This window comes from Lethenteron reissneri, unplaced genomic scaffold, assembly GCF_015708825.2.
Source record: "Lethenteron reissneri isolate LAM-NWPU_2019-01 unplaced genomic scaffold, ASM1570882v1 scaffold_1241, whole genome shotgun sequence".
Taxonomy (NCBI): domain Eukaryota; kingdom Metazoa; phylum Chordata; class Hyperoartia; order Petromyzontiformes; family Petromyzontidae; genus Lethenteron; species Lethenteron reissneri.
This window is the reverse complement of record NW_026890939.1, coordinates 1-20,379: the sequence shown is the minus strand read 5'-3', so window position 1 is coordinate 20,379 and position 20,379 is coordinate 1. Positions and strand designations below refer to the sequence as shown.

At 53.8% G+C, this 20,379-nt stretch overlaps 1 protein-coding gene across 1 annotated transcript; it reads left to right on the top strand.

Annotated features, from left to right (window-relative positions):
* Positions 1-1,583: 1,583 nt before the first annotated feature.
* LOC133361805 (activin receptor type-2B-like) lies at positions 1,584-11,617 on the top strand (the record flags this gene model as incomplete). Its single annotated transcript, XM_061580799.1, has 9 exons — positions 1,584-1,652; positions 1,777-1,901; positions 2,107-2,207; positions 4,067-4,224; positions 6,162-6,293; positions 7,548-7,691; positions 10,311-10,444; positions 10,994-11,105; positions 11,479-11,617. Coding segments are annotated over exons 1-9 (1,114 nt in total), but the record flags the coding sequence as incomplete, so codon positions are not given.
* Positions 11,618-20,379: the final 8,762 nt, after the last annotated feature.

The window sequence follows — 20,379 nt, the reverse complement described above, 5'->3', positions numbered from 1 at the left end:
CGACACTATACACTACATGATTACTATACACTACTATAAACTACACTATTACACTACACTATACACTACTATACACGACACTATACACTACTATACACTACACTATACACTACACTATACGCTACTACACTATACACTACACTATACACTACACTATACACTACACTATACACTACACTATGATACGTAGCTTTAGCGATTTCATTTTAGGGTTACCACGATACGTTAAGATACGTTCAATGAATGTTAGAAGTTTTTATAGCAGATAGGATTGTTTCCTGCAAAAACTTTCTATGAAATTGCAGTTCATATAGGTAGACTAAGAATTTAGCTTGTTTTTTTACTTTACATTTTACCGTACAATACAGTATTGTAAGTAATAAGCACACACAGTATATAGTTTATACAGTACGCTACTGTAAATTGCTCTGTTTTGCTAAATTATCACCGTTCTTCGATGGGGTCGTCGTAACACATCTCCATCGTAAGTCGGGGACTGTCTGTACATGCTGTAGTGAGTCGTAAGTCGGGGACTGCATGTACATATTGAAGTGGGAGTCGTAAGTCGGGGACTGTCTGTACATGTCGCTGTAGTTAAGAGTCGTAAGTCGGGGACTATGTTCATGCTGTAGTTAAGAGTCGTAAGTCGGGGACTGTATGTACATACTGTAGTGAGAGTCGTAAGTCGGGGACTATCTGCATATGGCGTTGTGGTGAGTCGTAAGTCGGGGACTATCTGTACAAGATGTGGTGAGAGTCATAAGTCGGGGAAGGGCCTGCATATAGTGGTTATTGTCGTAAGTCGGGGACTATCTGTACATGGCGTTGTGGTGAGAGTCGTAAGTCGGGGACTGTCTGTACAATACATTGTGGTGAGGGTCGTAAGTCGGGGACTGTCTGCACAATGCAACACCCGTGGGATAGCAACAAAAATCTAACCAGAAAACTATAGACAGACATATAAGCAGACAGATATCACCAAGATACATAGAGAGAGAGAGTAACACAGGTACAGAGAGGGAGATCGTCTCTGTGGCGAGGCCTTAAATAGACAGAGGGGGGGGGGGGGGGGGAGAGAGGGAGGGGGTAGAGAAAACATTTACATGTCAATGAGTACGAAGAGACGCGTGGTAAAGTACACACTAAATTAAATAACCTAGCAAAATATCGAAATGTTATGTAATACAACACAGAGAGTCAATCAACACACAACGCATAGCCTGGTCGATTACGTATTTCAAAGATTGCTAAGTTAGAATTTAAGTGTGAAAATTCCAAAGAGAGACAAAACATACAACAAGAGGAACGGAGACACACAGACAGAGCAGAACATAAGAACGACAAAAAACGAGTGGAGACAGAAAAAGGACACTAAATACACAGGGAGAGAGAGAAAACAAAAAACCCAAATTTAAGATCGAACCACTTCTACGGGGAAGTTTCAAGTTTATCTTTTTCTCTCTCTCTGGGTTTTTTGTTTTCTCTCTCTGCCTGTGTATTTAGTGTCCTCCTCCTCCCCCTCCTCCTCCCCCTCCTCCCCTTCCTCCTCCTCGTCGCTGGCGCTCACCTGGCCGCCCGTGGAGATGCAGCGCCGCCACCGCCGCCGCTGCGTCTCTTTCAGCCGCTACGGAGACGCGGAGGAGGAGGAGGCGGTGGGGGGGGGGGCGGTCGGAGGCCGGAGGCACCGTGCTTTGTGACGCTGCCGGCGGCGGCGGCGGGGAGCAGGAGGGGAGGGAGGAGAAGAGGAAGGAGGAGAAGGGGGGGGAGCAGGAGGGGAGGGTGGAGGAGAGGAAGGAGGAGGAGGGGGGGGAGGGTGGCTTCTGCTACGCGGCGTGGCGCAACGTGTCGGGCGACATCTTGCTGGAGCGCCAGGGCTGCTGGGTGCACGACTGCCGTGGGAGGTGAGGAGGCAGACCAGCAGCCCGCCCACCGGATCCCCCCCCACCACCTCCTCCCCCCCCCCCCCACCTCCTCCTCCCCCCACACCTCCTCCCCCTCACGACCTCCTCTCTCTTCCTCCCCCCCACACCACCTCCCCACCTCCTCCCACCTCCCCCCCCCTCCTGCTCCCTCCCCCCCACCCTCTGGGTGTCCCACTGTGATCAGGAGCAAGTGCGTGGAGTCGAGTAGCAACCCGTTTGTCTACTTCTGCTGCTGTGACAGGGACCTCTGTAACGTCGACTTCGCCCGACGGCCCCGGCCACACGGTCAGTCTTGAGCCGCGAGAGACGCCGGAGATGGTTCACGAGGCGGGAAGAATCGATGCCGTTCCAGCTCTCTCTCGTTGTCGTCACGGCCCGGCCAGGCCTGGCTGGTGTTGGCCAACGGCAAAGAAACGATTTTTTTTACGACCGAGAAAGGTGGATCATTTAAAAGGATGATCATAATTAATATTGCAATGTATGAAGAGCTACAATCGTGCTCTGTGGCGCGACGCGTGGTTGATGTCAAATAAATAAAATATTTTATTTTCTACCTACGTGAGTAGAAAATAAAATATATTATTTTATTTTATACCTACGTAACTTTACCGAAATAACCAAAGAGTGTGTATGGGAGCCTTTAACATTAAAGTCTATGGGAGCCTTTAACATTGCAGTCTATGGGAGAATTTAACATTGAAGTCTATGGGAGAATTTAACATTGAAGTCTAATGGAGACTCTAACATTGAAGTCTATGGGAGCCTTTAACATTGCAGTCTATAGGAGAATTTAACATTGAAGTCTATGGGAGCCTTTAACATTGAAGTCTATGGGCGACTTTAAAATTGAAGTCTATGGCAGCCTTTAACATTGAAGTCTATGGGAGACTTTAACATCTATATATATAAAATCGCAAATTTGTCTGTCTGTCTGTGTGTCGCCGGACCATACGCAGTTTCATTGGACGAAATGTGAGGGATTTGCGAGACACGATTGGTCCGTTTGGTTTTCCACGGCGGTTGCCCCTGGCAACGGGTAGCGACGCATTCGCTGCGGGGTGGACGCCATTTTTAATTCCCGTTAAAAATATGTGCACGCATTAACACGCGACTCTGAGGTAAATTCATCAAAGTTTCACGTCCTCTTCACTCCCCCCCACCCCAATGTGTGCAATTACTATTATAGGGTCGGTACATAATAAAATTATAGCGATTAGACAGTATTATTGTAGCGCGGGGGGGGGGGGTAACGACCCCAGTACCCAGCCTCAGCCGGGTGGGCAATTTAGGCGAGGCCGGAGGCTCTGCACGGTACTAGGCCTCGACACCCCACCACACTATAGGCCGTACATATTACTGCACAGCGGCCGAGGAGATCGTGGCTGGGGGGGGGTGGGGGGGCAGGGGTAGCAGCCCATCTGTGTATATATGTAAGGTTATTAAGAAATATATTTTTCACCCGGGCAACGCCGGGTACTTCTGCTAGTTGAAGTATATTGGAGCCTTTAACATTGAAGTCTATGGGAGAATTTAACATTGAAGTCTATGGGAGCCTTTAACATTGAAGTCTATGGGAGCCTTTAACATTGAAGTCTATGGGAGAATTTAACATTGAAGTCTATGGGAGCCTTTAACATTGAAGTCTATGGGAGACTTTAACATTGAAGTCTATGGGGGGATTTAACATTGAAGTCTATGGGAGCCTTTGACATTGACGTCTATGGGAGCCTTTAACATTGCAGTCTATGGGAGACATTACCATTAAAGTCTATGGGAGACTTTAACATTGAAGTCTATGGGAGACTTTAACATTGAAGTCTATGGGAGAATTTAACATTGAAGTATATGGGAGCCTTTAACATTGCAGTCTATGGGAGACATTAACATTACAGTCTATGGGAGACTTTAACATTAAAGTCTATGGGAGACTTTGACATTGAAGTCTATGGGAGACTTTAACATTTAAGTCTATGGGAGAATTTAACATTGAAGTCTATAGGAGAATTTAACATTGAAGTCTATGGGAGCCTTTAACATTGAAGTCTATGGGAGCCTTTACCATTGCAGTCTATGAGAGACATTAACATTGACGTCTATGGGAGCAGCCCCTGTGAGTGCCTTCACAGCTGAGCCTCCTGTTGCAGAGGTCACTCAGCAGCCTACGCCGGTGGCCAGGCCGGTGCCCACGCCAGTGACCCTGCTGTCCGTCACGACGCCGCTGCTTCTGCTGCTGCTGCTGCCGCTCTCCGTGTGGACGTACCGGCGATGCCGCAAGCTGACGCACGCCACAACGCCTCCGCAGGTGGTGGTGGTGCTGTGTGTGTGTCTGTGTGTGTGTGTCTGTGTGTGTGTGTGTCTGTGTCTGTGTGTGTGTGTCTGTGTGTGTCTCTGTGTGTATCTCTGTGTGTGTGTGTCTGTGTGTGGCCTCAAGGTGCACTTGGCCTGGCACAAGCGTCGTGGTGACGTCACCGCCACTTAGTGGCGAATGGCGGTTGTTGTTGTTGTGTCTGTGTGTGTGTGTGTCTGTGTGTGTGTGTCTGGTGGGGAGCGGTAGTGTAGTGGTTAGCGCGCTGCACTATGAACCTGGCGATCCGGGTTCGATTCTCGCTCACGGCGAACACCAGTGACGATTATCTGAACCGGTCCTGGGCCTCCCCTAGTTCGACTCAGCCTCAAATGAGTACCTGGTGCGGTGTGTAAACATCGCCACTATTGAGACACGTGGAATGTTCGAACGCTCACTGCGGAGGAGAGGCTGCCACACCTCTGTCGGGAGCTGGACCGGTACCGTCTGGATCTTTGTGGCATTCAGGAGGTCCGGTGGACCAGCTCTGGATGCTGCCACTATGAGGGGTGGACAGTCCTCTACTCGGGGCAGAAGACTACTAAACAATAGGGAGTGGCTCTTGTTTTGAAAAAAAGAATGAAGGGGGTGTGGGAGCGTGGCAGTGAGGTGTGGGAAGCTGTAAGCCCCAGGCTATTTTGGGCTTGCCTTCCCATCAACCGGAGGTGAGGACTGGTGGTCGTGGTTACTTATGCCCCCACCGAAGACGAACATCCGTGGAGGGATACAGGCAAGGCCAATGAGTCAGATGCCTTCTATGACCTGTCACAGGTGCTGGCTAAAGTGGCCCCTCGGGATAGAGTCATCTTGTTGGGTGACTTCAATGCCAGAGTTGGCCATGATGCTGGCACCTGGTCTGGAGTGATTGGAAGGCATGGGCCAGATCAGCTCAATAACAATGGTAGGAGGCTGCTAGATTTTTGTGCAGCCCATGGGCTTGTAATTACCAACACGCTGTTCAGGCATCGGCACATCCACACTACATCATGGATGCATGCCGGGTCCAAGTAAGAACATCTGCTGGGCTACATAGTGACGGATCAGCGGATGCGGGCCCATGTCCTTGACACCAAGACCTACTGTGGAGCTGATCTGCCCCCTGACCATCGACTAGTCATCTGTAAGATGCGCCTGCCATTCTTCCATTCCGGTGGTGGGTGGACACCCAGGACCCCATTCCAACCTAAGGTGGCTTGGACTCAGCTTGTAGGCAGGGCAGCCTAAATGTTTCTAACCGGCGAAGATGCTTCGTTTTGGTCGGGTTTAAGCAGGCTGGATTGTGTGAGGAGCTCACAAATCCTTGAAAGATCTGGACAAAGACCCATGGGTGAGCTCCTCCGGCAGACAACGCTGCGTTGGCTGGGCCATGTAGCCCGCATGCCAAGTCGTCGCATGCCTAAACAGCTTTTGTTCGGCTGGATCCAGGGGGCTAAATGGGCATGGCACGGGCTAGAGAAGAGATGGAGTGATGTGGTACAGGAGGACGTGGAGCTGAGTGGGCTTGCCTGACTAGTACCAGCGGTGTCAAGATCGGCCTCTGTGGAGGAGGCTCGTGAAGGATGCTACTGGGCAGTTGGAGGCAGTCGCCCTCCAACAACAATGGAGGGCGGAGGAGCGACGCTCACAACAACGAGCGGAGCGCCTGGTGGCTAAAGCATAGCAAGTCGGCACAGTAGGGGGCACAGGTGGTGCATCAGCCACTCATCTCAGTCAGTCGACCAGTGGCACCTGGGTCTGCCCCGTGACCTCCTGCCAGCGGGCGTTCTTGTGTATAGTGTAGTGTATAATAAGTGTATGGTGTAGTCACTTGCCCTGCCGGTCTGTCCAGGCTACGCGGCGGGGGGTCTCTGCTGTTGACGGCAGCGAGGCTGCCCGACGCTCCATTCCGCCAACAGGAGGCGGTGAGCCTGACGGCGCTGCTGCCGCCGCTGCTGCTGCTGGACTTACGAGCCGGCGGTCGCTTCGGCTGCGTCTGGCGCGCTCAGCTCCTGTCCGAAGTCGTCGCGGTGAAGATTGTCCAGACCGTGGTGAGACCCTGCACACACACACACACGCACACACGCATACACACTCACACACGCACACACACACACTGACCCTGCGCGACACGTGTTTCTACAGACTCACGGAGGCCCACAGAGACCCACAGCGACCCACAGTGACCCATAGAGACCCACATCAACCAACAGAGACCCATAGAGACCCACACAGACCCATAGAGACCCACAGCAACCCACAGAGACCCATACTCATAGAGACCCACAGCAACCCACAGAGACACACGGAGGCCCACAGAGACCCACAGTGACCCATAGAGACCCATAGCAACCCACAGAGACCCACAGCAACCCAAAGAGACCCACAGAGACCCACATCAACCAACATAGACCCATAGAGACCCACACAGACCCATAGAGACCCATTAGAGACCCATACTCGCAGAGACCCACAGCGACCCACAGAGACCCACAGCAACCCACAGAGACCCACAGTGACCCATAGAGACCCATTGAGACTCACAGCAACCCACAGAGACTTTTAGAGACCCACAGAGACCCATAGAGACCCACATCAACCACCAGAGACCCACAGCAACCCACAGAGACCCACAGTGACCCACATCAACCAACATAGACCCATAGAGACCCACAGAGACCCATACTCAGAGATTCACAGCAACCCAGAGACCCACAGCAACCCACTGCGTGTGTCTCCGTGTGTCTGCGTGTGTCTCCGTGTGTCTCTGTGTGTCTCTGTGTATCTGCGTGTGTCTCCATGTGTCTGCGTGTGTCTGCATGTGTCTGCGTGTGTCTCTGTGTGTCTCTGTGTGTCTCCGTGTGTCTGCGTGTGTCTCCGTGTGTTTGCGTGTGTCTGCGTGTGTCTCCGTGTGTCTGCGTGTGTTTCCGTGTGTCTTCGTGTGTCTGCGTGTGTCTCCGTGTGTCTCTGTGTGTTTGCGTGTGTCTCCGTGTGTCTGCGTGTGTCTCCATGTGTCTCATATGTCTCCGTGTGTCTCCGTGTGTCTGCGTGTGTCTCCGTGTGTCTGCGTGTGTCTCCGTGTGTCTCCGTGTGTCTGCGCGTGTCTGCGTGTGTCTCCGTGTGTCTCCGTGTGTCTGCGTGTGTCTGCGGATCTCGCCGCGTGTTTCTCGCGGGACCACGGCTTCCCCCCCGCGAGACTTCTGCTCCTCTGGACGCGACCTCAGCCTGAGCAACTTCACACGTTTGTCTCCTCCTCCTCTCCCCGCCATCGTCGTCGGCGCTGTCTTCGTCCGGGACGCTCGCAGAACCAACGGCTGTGGCAGAACGAGGTGGACATTTTCGTCACACCCGGCCTGAGTCACCACAACCTGCTGCAATTCATCGGCGCGGAGAGGCGGGAAGGGAACGCCGAACCCGAGATGTGGATCATCACCACCTTCCACGAGCGGGTTCATAGACTCACTCACCGTGCAGAGACTCACAGACTACTCACATAGAGACTCACAGACTACTCACATAGAGACTCACCGACTACTCACACAGAGACTCACAGACTACTCACACAGAGACCCACAGACTACTCATGTAGAGACCCATAGACTACTCACACAGTAGAGACCCATAGACTACTCACGTAGAGACCCATAGACTACTCACACAGAGACCCATAGCCTACTCACATAGAGACCCATAGACTACTCACACAGTAGAGACCCACAGACTACTCACATAGAGACCCATAGACTACTCACATAGAGACCCATAGACTACTCACACAGTAGAGACCCATAGACTACTCACGTAGAGACCCACAGACTACTCACACAGAGACCCACAGACTACTCACACAGAGACCCATAGACTACTCACACAGTAGAGACCCATAGACTACTCACACAGAGACCCACAGACTACTCACACAGAGACCCATAGACTACTCACACAGAGACCCATAGACTACTCACACAGAGACCCATAGACTACTCACACAGAGACCCATAGACTACTCACATAGAGACCCATAGACTACTCACACAGTAGAGACCCATAGACTACTCACGTAGAGACCCATAGACTACTCACACAAACACACACACACAGAGACGCACATGTAATGGGTTCAATTGAAGCGCACACTTGAACTTGGAGGCAACCATCCCGGAGGGCTGCTACAAGCAACACCTCCCCTGCCTCCCTAAAGAAGCCTCAACACTAAATAAACTTACGAAATACTCTGAGGACTGAAAATCCTACATCGCCACAAATCCCAGCCTTCAATATTGAAATCAAAAAGCTAATCAATCAAGCCAAAACAGAACGCAGACACGAGTTTGTTGAATCTTTTGACCATCGCCAAAACTCATCAAAACTTTGGAAGATCATCGAAGCCTTAAACGGACACTCCAAACCCACCACCCAATTGTGCAATCAATTTCAACAACAAATCCGTCATAAACAACAACAACATCACCAAACAGAGGTGAAACTCGCTATCAAAAAAGCCAAAAATTATTCCGCAATTGGTCCGGATGGCATAGCTATGCCCGATCTCAAACACCTCGGCCCCCCTTGGCATCGAGTTTCTCGCCTACACCATTAACGCCTCGCTCCCAGTGCAACCTCATTCCGGCCATCTGGGAATCATCGACAATCATCCCACTTCCAAAACCCAGCAAAGACCTCAATCAAGCGACGTCCCACAGGCCGATTTCCCTACTTTACTTGAAACGCTCTTCAACCAAATAGCGCCACCACATCGAAGTTGAACCACTTGCACACCGCTGCCACCATGCACCATCACCACCACCACTACTACCACTACTACCACCACTACCACTACTACCACCACCATCACCACTACCACCACCATCACCACTACCACCATTATCACTACCACGACTACCACCACCACTACCACGACTACCACCACTACTATCACCACCACCACTACCACCACTACCACCACCACCACTACCACCACCACTATCACCACTACCACCACCACTACCACTACTATCACCACTACTATCACCACTACCACCACCATTACTACTACCACCACTACAACCACCATTGCCACTACCACCACTACAACCACTACCACCACCACCACCACTACCACCACTACCACCACCACTACCACCGCTACTACCACCACCACTACCACCACCACTACTACCACCACCATCACCACCACTACTACTACCAACACTACCACTACTACCACCACCACTACCACCACCATCACCACTACTACCACCACCACTACTACCACCACCACCACTACCACCACTACCACCACTACCACCACCACTACTACCACTACCACCACCATCACCACTACTACCACCACCACTACTACCACCACCACCACTACTACCACCATCACCACTACCACCATTACCACCACCACTACTACCACCATCACCACCACCACTACCACGACTACCATCACCACTACCACCACTACTACCACTACCACCACCACCACTACCACCACCACTACCACCACCATCACCACTACCACCATTACCACTACCACGACTACCACCACCACGACCACGACTACCACCACTACTATCACCACCACCACTACCACCATTACCACCACCACTACTACCACCATCACCACCACCACTACCACGACTACCATCACCACTACCACGACTACCACCACTACTATCACCACCACCACTACCACCATTACCACCACGACTACCACCACCACTACCACCATTACCACTACCACGACTACCACCACCACGACCACGACTACCACCACTACTATCACCACCACCACTACCACCATTACCACCACCACTACTACCACCATCACCACCACCACTACCACGACTACCATCACCACTACCACGACTACCACCACTACTATCACCACCACCACTACCACCATTACCACCACCACTACTACCACCACCACCACTACCACGACTACCATCACCACTACCACGACTACCACCACTACTATCACCACCACCACTACCACCATTACCACTACCACCACCATTACCACCACCACCACTGCCGCTGCTCCCCTCTGACCGCCGCAGGGCTCGCTGTGCGACCACCTCAAGGGCTCCACGCTGTCGTGGCACGAGCTCTGCCACGTGGGCGAGACGTTGGCACGCGGCCTCGCCCACCTCCACCGCCACGTGCACGGAGGCAAGCCGGCCATCGCCCACCGGTACGTCGCTAGCAGGCCGCCCACGGATCACCGGGGGTGGCGGCGGTGCGGGTGGCGGAGTGGGTGGGGGGTCCCTGCCGACCTCGGGTTCGGACTCCGCCAGAGGTCGCAACCGGGTACCCGATACCCGTACCCTACCCGATACCCAGCTACCCGTACCTGGCCGGGTACGGGTACCCGTTTGCGACCCTGGTGCGGTCGGGTACGGGTAGGCCGTGAGTCACCGGTGAGTCACCGTTTGTCACTCGTTTCGGGTAGGGTACGGGTAGGGAACGGGTACCCGTACCCGGCCGGGTACCCATTCCCTACCCGTACCCTACCCGAAATGAGTGACAAACGGTTACTCACCAGTGACTCACGGCCTACCCGTGGGTACGGGTACACATTTGCGACCTTGGTGCGGCCGGTTACGGTTACGGGTAAGGAATCAAAACCCGTTTGCGACCTCTAGACTCCGCTTGCTCCTCACGCAGCCCCCTCTCACCCTTCGACCGCTTGAACGCGTCACCGTGCCCCCCCCGCCCCCCCCCCCCCCCGTCTCTCCCGCAGCGACTTGAAGAGTAAGAACGTGCTGCTGAGGAGCGACCTGTCGGCCGTCGTCGCCGACTTTGGCTTGGCGCTCAAACTCCAGCCGGATTGCCCACCCGTCGACATCCCGCGGGTGAACACCGACGCCGGGGCCAAGAGGCGGAGACGCCAAGAGGCGGGAGGGTGCCGATAGAACCTCGTTTGCCGGAAGAAAAAATTTGATAGTTGTTTTTTTTTTACCCTTTTATCTGTGCAACAAGACTAGGCTCTCTGGAAAGCTGTCTCGGGTGTGGACCAATAAACTTCAAGGACAGTGCATACATTATCAGAGTTATGTTTTTTGTTTGCATTCCGACCGCAGGTATTGTGGTCAATGCAAACACGACTCCTCGTAAAAAAGGTGTCAGTTTCGTTGCCAGATTGAAGGGTTAAAAAAACAACGATCAGACTGGAGAGCGTCGTGCCGAGCGTGACGTCTCCGCCACCACCGTTGCACCCCGCCGCAGGTCGGCACTCTCCGCTACATGGCCCCCGAGCTGCTGGAGGGCGCCATCTGCTTGCAGTCCGACGCCTTCCTTCACATCGACGTCTACGCGCTGGGCCTGGTGCTGTGGGAGATCGCCACGCGCTGCATGTCCAGTGGCGGTGAGCGGAGGTGGCGGTGGTGGTGTGGCCCCAGGGGCGTGGTGCTGGCCGGCCCTGGTCACCTCTTGTCACACGGTGCCGCCCCACGTGATGTGGGTGGGGGGGTCTTTCTGTGCGTGTGTCTGTGTGTGTGTCTGTGTGTGTGTCTGTGTGTGTGTCTGTGCGTGTGTGACTGTGTGTCTGTGCGTGTGTCTGTGCGTGTGTGTGTGCGCGTGTTTGTGTGCGTGTGTGTGTGTGCGTGTGTCTATGCGTGTGTCTGTACGTGTTACTGTGTGCGTGTGTCTGTGCATGTGTCTGTGTGTCTGTGCGTGTGTCTGTGCGTGTGTGTGTGTGTGTCTGTGCGTGTGTCTGTATGTGTTACTGTGTGCGTGTGTCTGTGCGTGTGTCTGGTCTGTGTGTCTGTGCGTGTGTGTGTGCCTGTGTCTGTGCGTGTGTCTGTGCGTGTGTCTGTGCGTGTCTGTGTGTCTGTGCGTGTGTCTGTGTGTCTGTGCGTGTGTCTGTGCGTGTGTGTGTGCGTGTGTCTGTGCGTGTGTCTGTACGTGTTACTGTGTGCATGTGTCTGTGCGTGTGTCTGGTCTGTGCGTGTGTCTGTGTGTGTGTCTGTGTGTCTGTGTGTCTGTGCGTGTGTGTGTGCGTGTGTGTGTGCGTGTGTGTGTGCGTGTGTCTGTGCGTGTGTCTGTGCGTGTGTCTGTGCGTGTGTGTGTGCGTGTGTCTGTGCGTGTGTCTGTACGTGTTACTGTGCGTGTGTCTGTGCGTGTGTCTGGTCTGTGCGTGTGTCTGTGTGTGTGTCTGGTCTGTGCGTGTGTCTGTGGTCTCAGTTAGCTGATGAAAGTTCTCGACCGTCCAACTTTCAAAATGCATCATGGATGCATGCCGGGTCCAAGCAAGAACATCTGCTGGGCTACATAGTGATGGATCAGCGGATGCGGGCCCATGTCCTTGACACCAGGACCTACCGTGGAGCTGATATGCCCTCTGACCATCGACTAGTCATCTGTAAGATGTGCCTGCCATTCTTCCATTCCGGTGGTGGGTGGACACCCAGGACCCCATTCCAGCCTAAGGTGGCCTGGTCTCAGTTAGCTGATGAAAGTTGCAAGCGAGAATTTCATCATCGCTTGCGGCTGGGGTTGGCATCGTCCCCCACTCCTCCTGATGTCGAGGGTAAATGGGCGAGGTTTGGGACTGTGACTCGTGCAGCTGCAATGGCTGCTTTGGGTACACGGTCAAGACCTCCCCAGAGACCCTGTCTGACAGAGGAGGTGTTCAGGCTGGTTGAGAAAAAGCGACAGGCCCACTCTTATCGTCTACAGCATCCCATGTCAGAGAATGAGGAGGCTTACCGCAGCCTTTGCTCGGAGGTTCGGACAGCCGTGAGGCACTGCAAGGATGGGTGGTGGTTGCGGGTTGCTGAGGAGATGGAGTCTGCCTCAGTGGCCCGCGATCACAAATCACTATTTAACTCCATCAAAAAAGTAACCTGCAGCGCCACACCTATTACCATCACTAGGGGAAAGAACGGTGATCCAATCTCCGACCCCCAGAAACAGGTTTGCAGATTTGCTGAGCATTTCTGTGAGGTCCTGGCGGAGGGGAAATCCCTCAACATGGAAAACATCATGGCACAAAGTGGGGATGACCCTGCTGAGGCTGCGGTGCCTCATATATTGGAAGAAGAAGTCACCCCCTGTGAGTGGCTGGCTGAGGTGCCATCTGTTGAGGAAGTACTGAATGCGATCCAGAGTCTGAGACCAGGAAAGGCACCAGGCAGAGATGATCTCCCAAGCGAAATGCTGAGGGAGGGTGGCGTTTGTGCACAGACTGTCCTACATTAAGTCATAACAACAGTCTGGGCCACTGGACGGGTTCCGCAGGATTGGAAGGATGCCCTGGTGGTCCCCCTCTTTAAGAAGGGGGACCGCACAGACTGTAACAACTACAGGGGCATCTCACTCCTCAGTGTGCCGGGAAAGGTCCTGACATGGATTTTTCAACATCGCCTTGCTAGGCACGCTGAGGAGAGGCTTGCGGAGCCTCAATGCGGTTTCAGGAAAGGGCAGTCCTGCACAGATACCATATTTTCAGTCTGTCTGCTACAGCAGATGTGTAGGGAATTCCAACAAGACCTACATCTCTGCTTTATTGACCTGGTCAAGGCCTATGATACCATCAGTAGGCCTGGGCTCTGGGTTGTTCTTCGTGCTTTTGGAGTCCCTGACCCTCTGCTCACGCTCATTAAGGACCTTCATGATGGTGAGTGGGCCCGGGTAAAACTACGTGGCCGGGAGTCAAAACCATTCCCTGTACACCTTGGGGTGTGACAGGGATGTCCTCTGGCTCCCACATTATTTAACATCTATTTTGACCACGTCATTCGTGAAGCCTTCAATAGCTGTACCGGGGGAATTTCCGTTTGGTACAGATATAATGAGAGGCTGATCAATGCCCGGGTGCGGTCAAGGGATGGCTCCCTATTGCTCAACCACGTTATGTATGCCGATGATCTGCTAATTGCTGCTCACTCGGAGGAGGTGGAGACGCTGCTGGTGAAACTGGAGCGTGCCACTAAAACTAAGCACCTGCCTGGGTATTTTGTACCATCAGACACTCCACCCCCATAACTCCCAATCAGTTGTGGAGAGAATGGAGAGTTTCCCATACCTGGGCAGTGTGCTCATGACCGGTTCCGGTTTAACAGCAGAGGTCTCACTCCGAATCAGTCGAGCAGCAATATCTTTTCATCGGTTGCGTAACGCTGTGTGGAAGCTACCTGGTCTGTCGCTCCGCACAAAGCTTCAGGTCTTCTCAGCCACGGTCATTCCCTCCCTTCTCTACGCTTGCGAAACGTGGACCCCCTAATGGAGCATCTTCACCGGTTAGAAACATTTAGGCTGGCCTGCCTACGATCCATCCTGGGTTTAACCAGGCTGGATTGTGTGAGGAGCTCACAAATCCTTGAAAGATCTGGGCAAAGTCCCATCGGTGAGCTCCTCCGGCAGGCAAGGCTGCGTTGGCTGGGTCATGTAGCCTGCATTGCCCAGCCACCATATGCCTAAACAGCCTTTGTTCGGCCGGATCGAGGGGGCTAAACGGGTGCGGCACGGGCTAGAGAAGAGATGGAGTGATGTGGTACAGGAGGACGTGGAGCTGAGTGGACTTGCCGATGCCTGGTACCAGCGGTGTCAAGATCGGCCTCCGTGGAGGAGACTCGTGAAGGACGCTACTGGGCAGTTGGAGGCAGTCGCCCTCCAACAACAACGGAGGGCGGAGGGGCGACGCTCACAACAACGAGCGGAGCGCCGAGTGGCTAAAGCACAGCAAGTTGGCACAGTAGGGGGCACAGGTGGTGCATTAGCCAGTCATCTCAATCATCTCAGTCAGTCGACCCGTGGCACCTGGATCTGCCTCCTTGACCTCCTGCCAGCGGGCGTTCGACAATTCACGTGGCCTCAAGGTGCACATGGCCTGGCACAAGCGTCGTGGTGACATCACCGCCACTTAGTGGCGAATGGCGGTTGTTGTTGTCTGTGTGTGTGTTTCTGTGTGTGTGTGTCTCTGTGTGTGTGTGTGTGTCTCTGTGTGTGTGTGTTTCTGTGTGTGTCTGTGTGTGTGTGTGTCTGTGTGTGTGTGTGTGTCTGTGTGTGTCTGTGTGTGTGTGTGTGTCTCTGTGTGTTTCTGTGTGTCTGTGTATGTGTCTCTGTGTGTGTGTCTGTGTGTGTGTGTCTGTGTGTGTGTGTCTGTGTGTGTCTGTGTGTGTGTCTGTGTGTGGTGTCTGTGTGTTTGTCTGTGTCTGTGTGTGTCTGTGTCTGTGTGTGTGTGTGACTGTGTGTGTGTCTGTGTGTGTGTGTGTCTGTGTGTGTGTGTGTCTGTGTGTGTGTCGTGTGTGTCTGTGTGTGTTGTGTTCTGTGTGTGTCTGTGTGTGTGTGTCTGTGTGTGTGTGTCTGTGTGTGTGTGTCTGTGTGTGTGTGTGTCTGTGTGTGTGTGTGTGTGTCTGTGTGTGTGTCTGTGTGTGTGTCTGTGTGTGTGTGTCTGTGTGTATCTCTGTGTGTGTGTCTGTGTGTGTGTGTCTGTGTGTGTGTGTCTGTGTGTGTGTATGTGTCTGTGTGTGTGTCTGTGTGTGTGTCTGTGTGTGTCTGTGTGTATCTGTGTGTGTGTCTGTGTGTGTGTGTCTGTGTGTGTGTGTCTGTGTGTGTGTGTGTCTGTGTGTATCTGTGTGTGTTTCTGTGTGGTGTCTGTGTGTGTGTCTGTGGTGTGTCTGTGTGTGTGTTCTGTGTGTGTGTCTGTGTGTGTGTGTCTGTGTGTATCTGTGTGTGTGTCTTGTGTTGTGGTGTGTCTGTGTGGGGTGTGTGCCAGGCATGCTGGGGGTGAGCACCGCGCTCCTTGGTGACGAGGTGGGTGAGCGCCCCACGCTGGATGAGCTCCGGCACTTCGTGTGGACGGCAATGGCCGCCCAGCGATCCGGGAGGCCTGGCTCAGCACCCGGTCCGACCGTCTCACTCACTCACTCAGTCACTCACTCAGTCACTCATGTCACTCATCAGTCACTCACTCAGTCAGTCCTCACTCACTCACACACTCACACACTCAGTCACACACTCAGTCACTCACTCAGTCACTCAGTCACTCACTCAGTCACTCACAGTCAGTCACTCACACACTCAGTCACTCACTCAGTCACTCACATCAGTCACTCACTCAGTCACTCAGTCACTCAGTCACTCAGTCCACTCACTCAGTTCACTCAGTCACTCACTCAGCTCACTCAGTCACTCATTCAGGTCACTCACACACTCAGTCACGTCTCACTCAGTCACTCACTCAGTCACTCAGTCACTCACTCAGTCACTCATTCAGTCACTCACACACTCACACTCAGTCACTCACTCAGTCACTCACTCAGTCACTCACTCAGTCACTCACACAATCAGTCACTCACTCACTCACTCAGTCACTCACTCACTCAGTCACTCACACAATCAGTCACTCACTCAGTCACTCACTCAGTCACTCAGTCACTCACACAATCAGTCACTCACTCACTCAGTCACTCACTCACTCAGTCACTCACACAGTCACTCACACACTCACTCACTCAGTCACTCACTCACTCAGTCACTCACACAGTCACTCACTCAGTCACTCACTCAGTCACTCACTCAGTCACTCAGTCACTCACACAGTCACTCACTCAGTCACTCAGTCACTCATTCAGTCACTCACACAGTCACTCACTCAGTCACTCACTCAGTCACTCACTCAGTCACTCAGTCACTCACTCAGTCACTCACTCAGTCACTCACTCAGTCACTCACACACTCACTCATTCACTCAGTCACTCACTCAGTCACTCACTCAGTACTCAACAATCAGTCACTCACTCACCTCACTCAGTCACTCACACAATTAGTCACTCACTCAGTCATTCACTCAGTCACTCACTCAGTCACTCACTCAGTCACTCAGTCAATCACTCACTCACTCAGTCACTCACTCACTCACTAACTCGCTCACTCTCACAGACTCACTCAGTCACTCACTCAGTCACTCACTCAGTCACTCATGCACTCACTCACTCAGTCAGTCACTCTCTCTCACTCACTCTCTCTTTCTCACTCACTAACTCGCTCACTCTCTCATGCTCGCTCACACTCACTCAGTGACTCACTCATTCAGTGACTCACTCACTCACTAACTCCTTCACTCACTAACTCTCTCACTCACTAACTCGCTCACTCACTCAGCCCACTCTCTCTCTCGCTCACTCACTCAGTTAGTCACTAACTCTCTCACTAACTCGCCCTCTCACACACTCACCCACTCACTCACGAACTCTCTCTCTCTAACTCTCTCACTCACTCGCCACTCTCTCTTTCTCACTCACTCGCTCGCTCACTCACTAACTCGCTCACTCGCTCGCTCGCTCACTTGCTCACTCAGTCAGTTACTCACTCAGTCACTCCTTCATTCACCCACCCTCTCACTCAGTCACTTACTCAGTAACTCACTCATTAACTCACTCATTAACTCGCTCACTCCCTCACCCACTCACTCACTGACTCACTGTCTCACTCACTCACTGACTCACTCACTGACTCACTCACTGGCTCACTCACTCACCCACTGACTCACTTACTCTCCCACTCACCCACTTACTCATTCAGTCACTCACTCACTTTCTCGCTCACTCGCTCACTCACTCAGTCAGTAACACACACACTCACTCCCTCACTCACAAACTCTCTCACTCACTCACTCTCTCTTTCTCACTCGCTCGCTCACTCACTCACTCGCTCACTCACTCACTCGCTCACTCACTCGCTCACTCACTCAGTCAGTAACACACACACTCACTCCCTCACTCACAAACTCGCTCACTCACTCAGTCTCTCTTTCTCACTCGCTCGCTCACTCACTCACTTACTCACTCACTAGCACTCTCACTCAGTCACTCGCTCGCTCACTCACTCACTCGCTCACTCACTCACTCACTCACTCATTAACTCGCTCGCTCACTCGCTCACTCACTCACCCACTCATTAACTCGCTCGCTCACTCGCTCACTCACTCAGTCAGTCACTAACTCTCTCACTAACTCGCCCTCTCACACACTCACCCACTCACTAACTCTCTCTCTCACTCACTCTCCCACTCTCTCTTTCTCACTCACTCGCTCGCGCTCACTCACTAACTCGCTCACTCGCTCACTCATCACTCACCTCCTAGCACTCTCACTCAGTCACTCGCTCGCTCACTCACTCACTAACTTACTCGCTCACTCAGTCAGTTACTCACTCAGTCACTCCCTCACTCATCCACACACTCACTCAGTCACTTACTCGCTCACTCACTCACGAACTCGCTCACTCGCTCACTCACTCAGTCAGTCAGTCACTCACTAACTCGCTCACTCGCTCACTCACTCACTCAGTCAGTCAGTCACTCACTAACTTGCTCACTCACTCTCATAGACTCACTAACTCACTCTTTCCCTCACTCACTCGCTCGCTCACTCACTGGCTCACACTCACTCACTCACTGGCTCATTCACTCACTGGCTCACTCACTCACCCACTCACTCACTCACTCTCTCACCCACTTACTCGCTCACTCACTCACTGGCTCATTCACTCACTGGCTCACTCACTCACCCACTCAATCACTCACTCTCTCACCCACTAACTCACTCGCTCACCACTCACTCGCTCGCTCGCTCACTCTCTCACTCACTCACTGGCTCACTCACTCGCTCGCTCACTCACTGGCTCACTCATTCACTGGCTCACTCACTCACTCACCTACTCACTCACTCACTCACTCTCTCACCCACTCACTCACTCACTAACTCACCCTCTCCCTCACTCGCTCGCTCACTCACTGGCTAACTCACTCACTCACCCAATCACTCACTTACCCTCTCACCCACTCACTCACACTCTCTCTCACCCACTCGCTCACTCACTCACTGGCTCACTCACTCTTTCCCTCCCTCCTCCCTCCCTCCTCTGTCATCCCTTGGTCAATGTTACTAGGGCGCAGATGTTGACTACCTCACCTGGTCTACAGGAGGACGTGGGTTCCATCCCGACCCTGACGATGTCTGCCGCTGTATTTGAAGTTGCGTTTTAACCTCGGCTGATGGTCACTCATCCAGCAGCGGATTGACCTCGTGGTGGCTTGGTGTTGGTGGTGGTGGCGGTGTCTTGGTGGTGGCGGTGGTGATGGCTTGGTGGTGGTGGCTTGGTGTTGGTGGTGGTGGTGGGTCTTGGTGGTGGGGCGGTGGTGGTGACGATGTTGGTGCGTGACTCCCAGGGACTGTCCCAGCTGTGTGTCACCATGGAGGAGTGCTGGGACCAGGATGCGGAGGCTCGCCTCTCGGCGCACTGTGTGGAGGAGCGTCTGGCGCAGCTGCGGACCGACCCGGGGCTGCCTGCTGGCAGCGGTGGTGGTGGTGGCAGCGGTGGCACCACAGCCGCCCCTCCACCCACCACCACCGTCACCCCACCGTCACCGCCCCTCCACCCACCACCACCACCACCGCCCCTCCACCCACCACCACCACCGTCACCGCCCCTCCACCCACCACCGTCACCGCCCCTCCACCCACCACCACCGCTATCGTCACCGCCCCTCCACCCACCACCACCACCACTATGGTCACCGCCCCTCCACCCCCACCACCACCACCGTCACCGCCCCTCCACCCACCGCCAACGTCACCGCCCCTCCACCCACCGCCACCACAGCCATCATCACCGCCCCTCCACCCACCGCTATCATCACCGCCCCTCCACCCACCACCACCACCGCTATTGTCACCGCCCCTCCAACCACCACCACCACCGCTATCATCACCGCCCCTCCACCCACCACCACAATCGTCACCGCCCCTCCACCCACCACCACCACCGCTATCATCACCACCCCTCCACCTACCACCACCACTGCTATGGTCACCGCCTCTCCACCCACCACCACCACTATCATCACCGCCTCTCCCCCCCACCACCACCACTACCAGGCCCCTCCGCTCCGACCCCATCGTCCGTCTCTCCAACGCGACACCCCCGTCACTCGTCGTCACCCCCATCGAGGAGTCAAGCCTCTAGGCCGGGGTGGGCGCGGTGGGTAGGGGTGGGGGCTCCGGGGGGTGGGGGCGCTGGGGGGGGGGCACGCAAGGCCCCCCACGGCGTGAACGTGGCACGGCCTGACTGCAGAGGCTTTTTCACTGGGCCTGCTTAAACAGGCTTCACTAGGCCTGACTG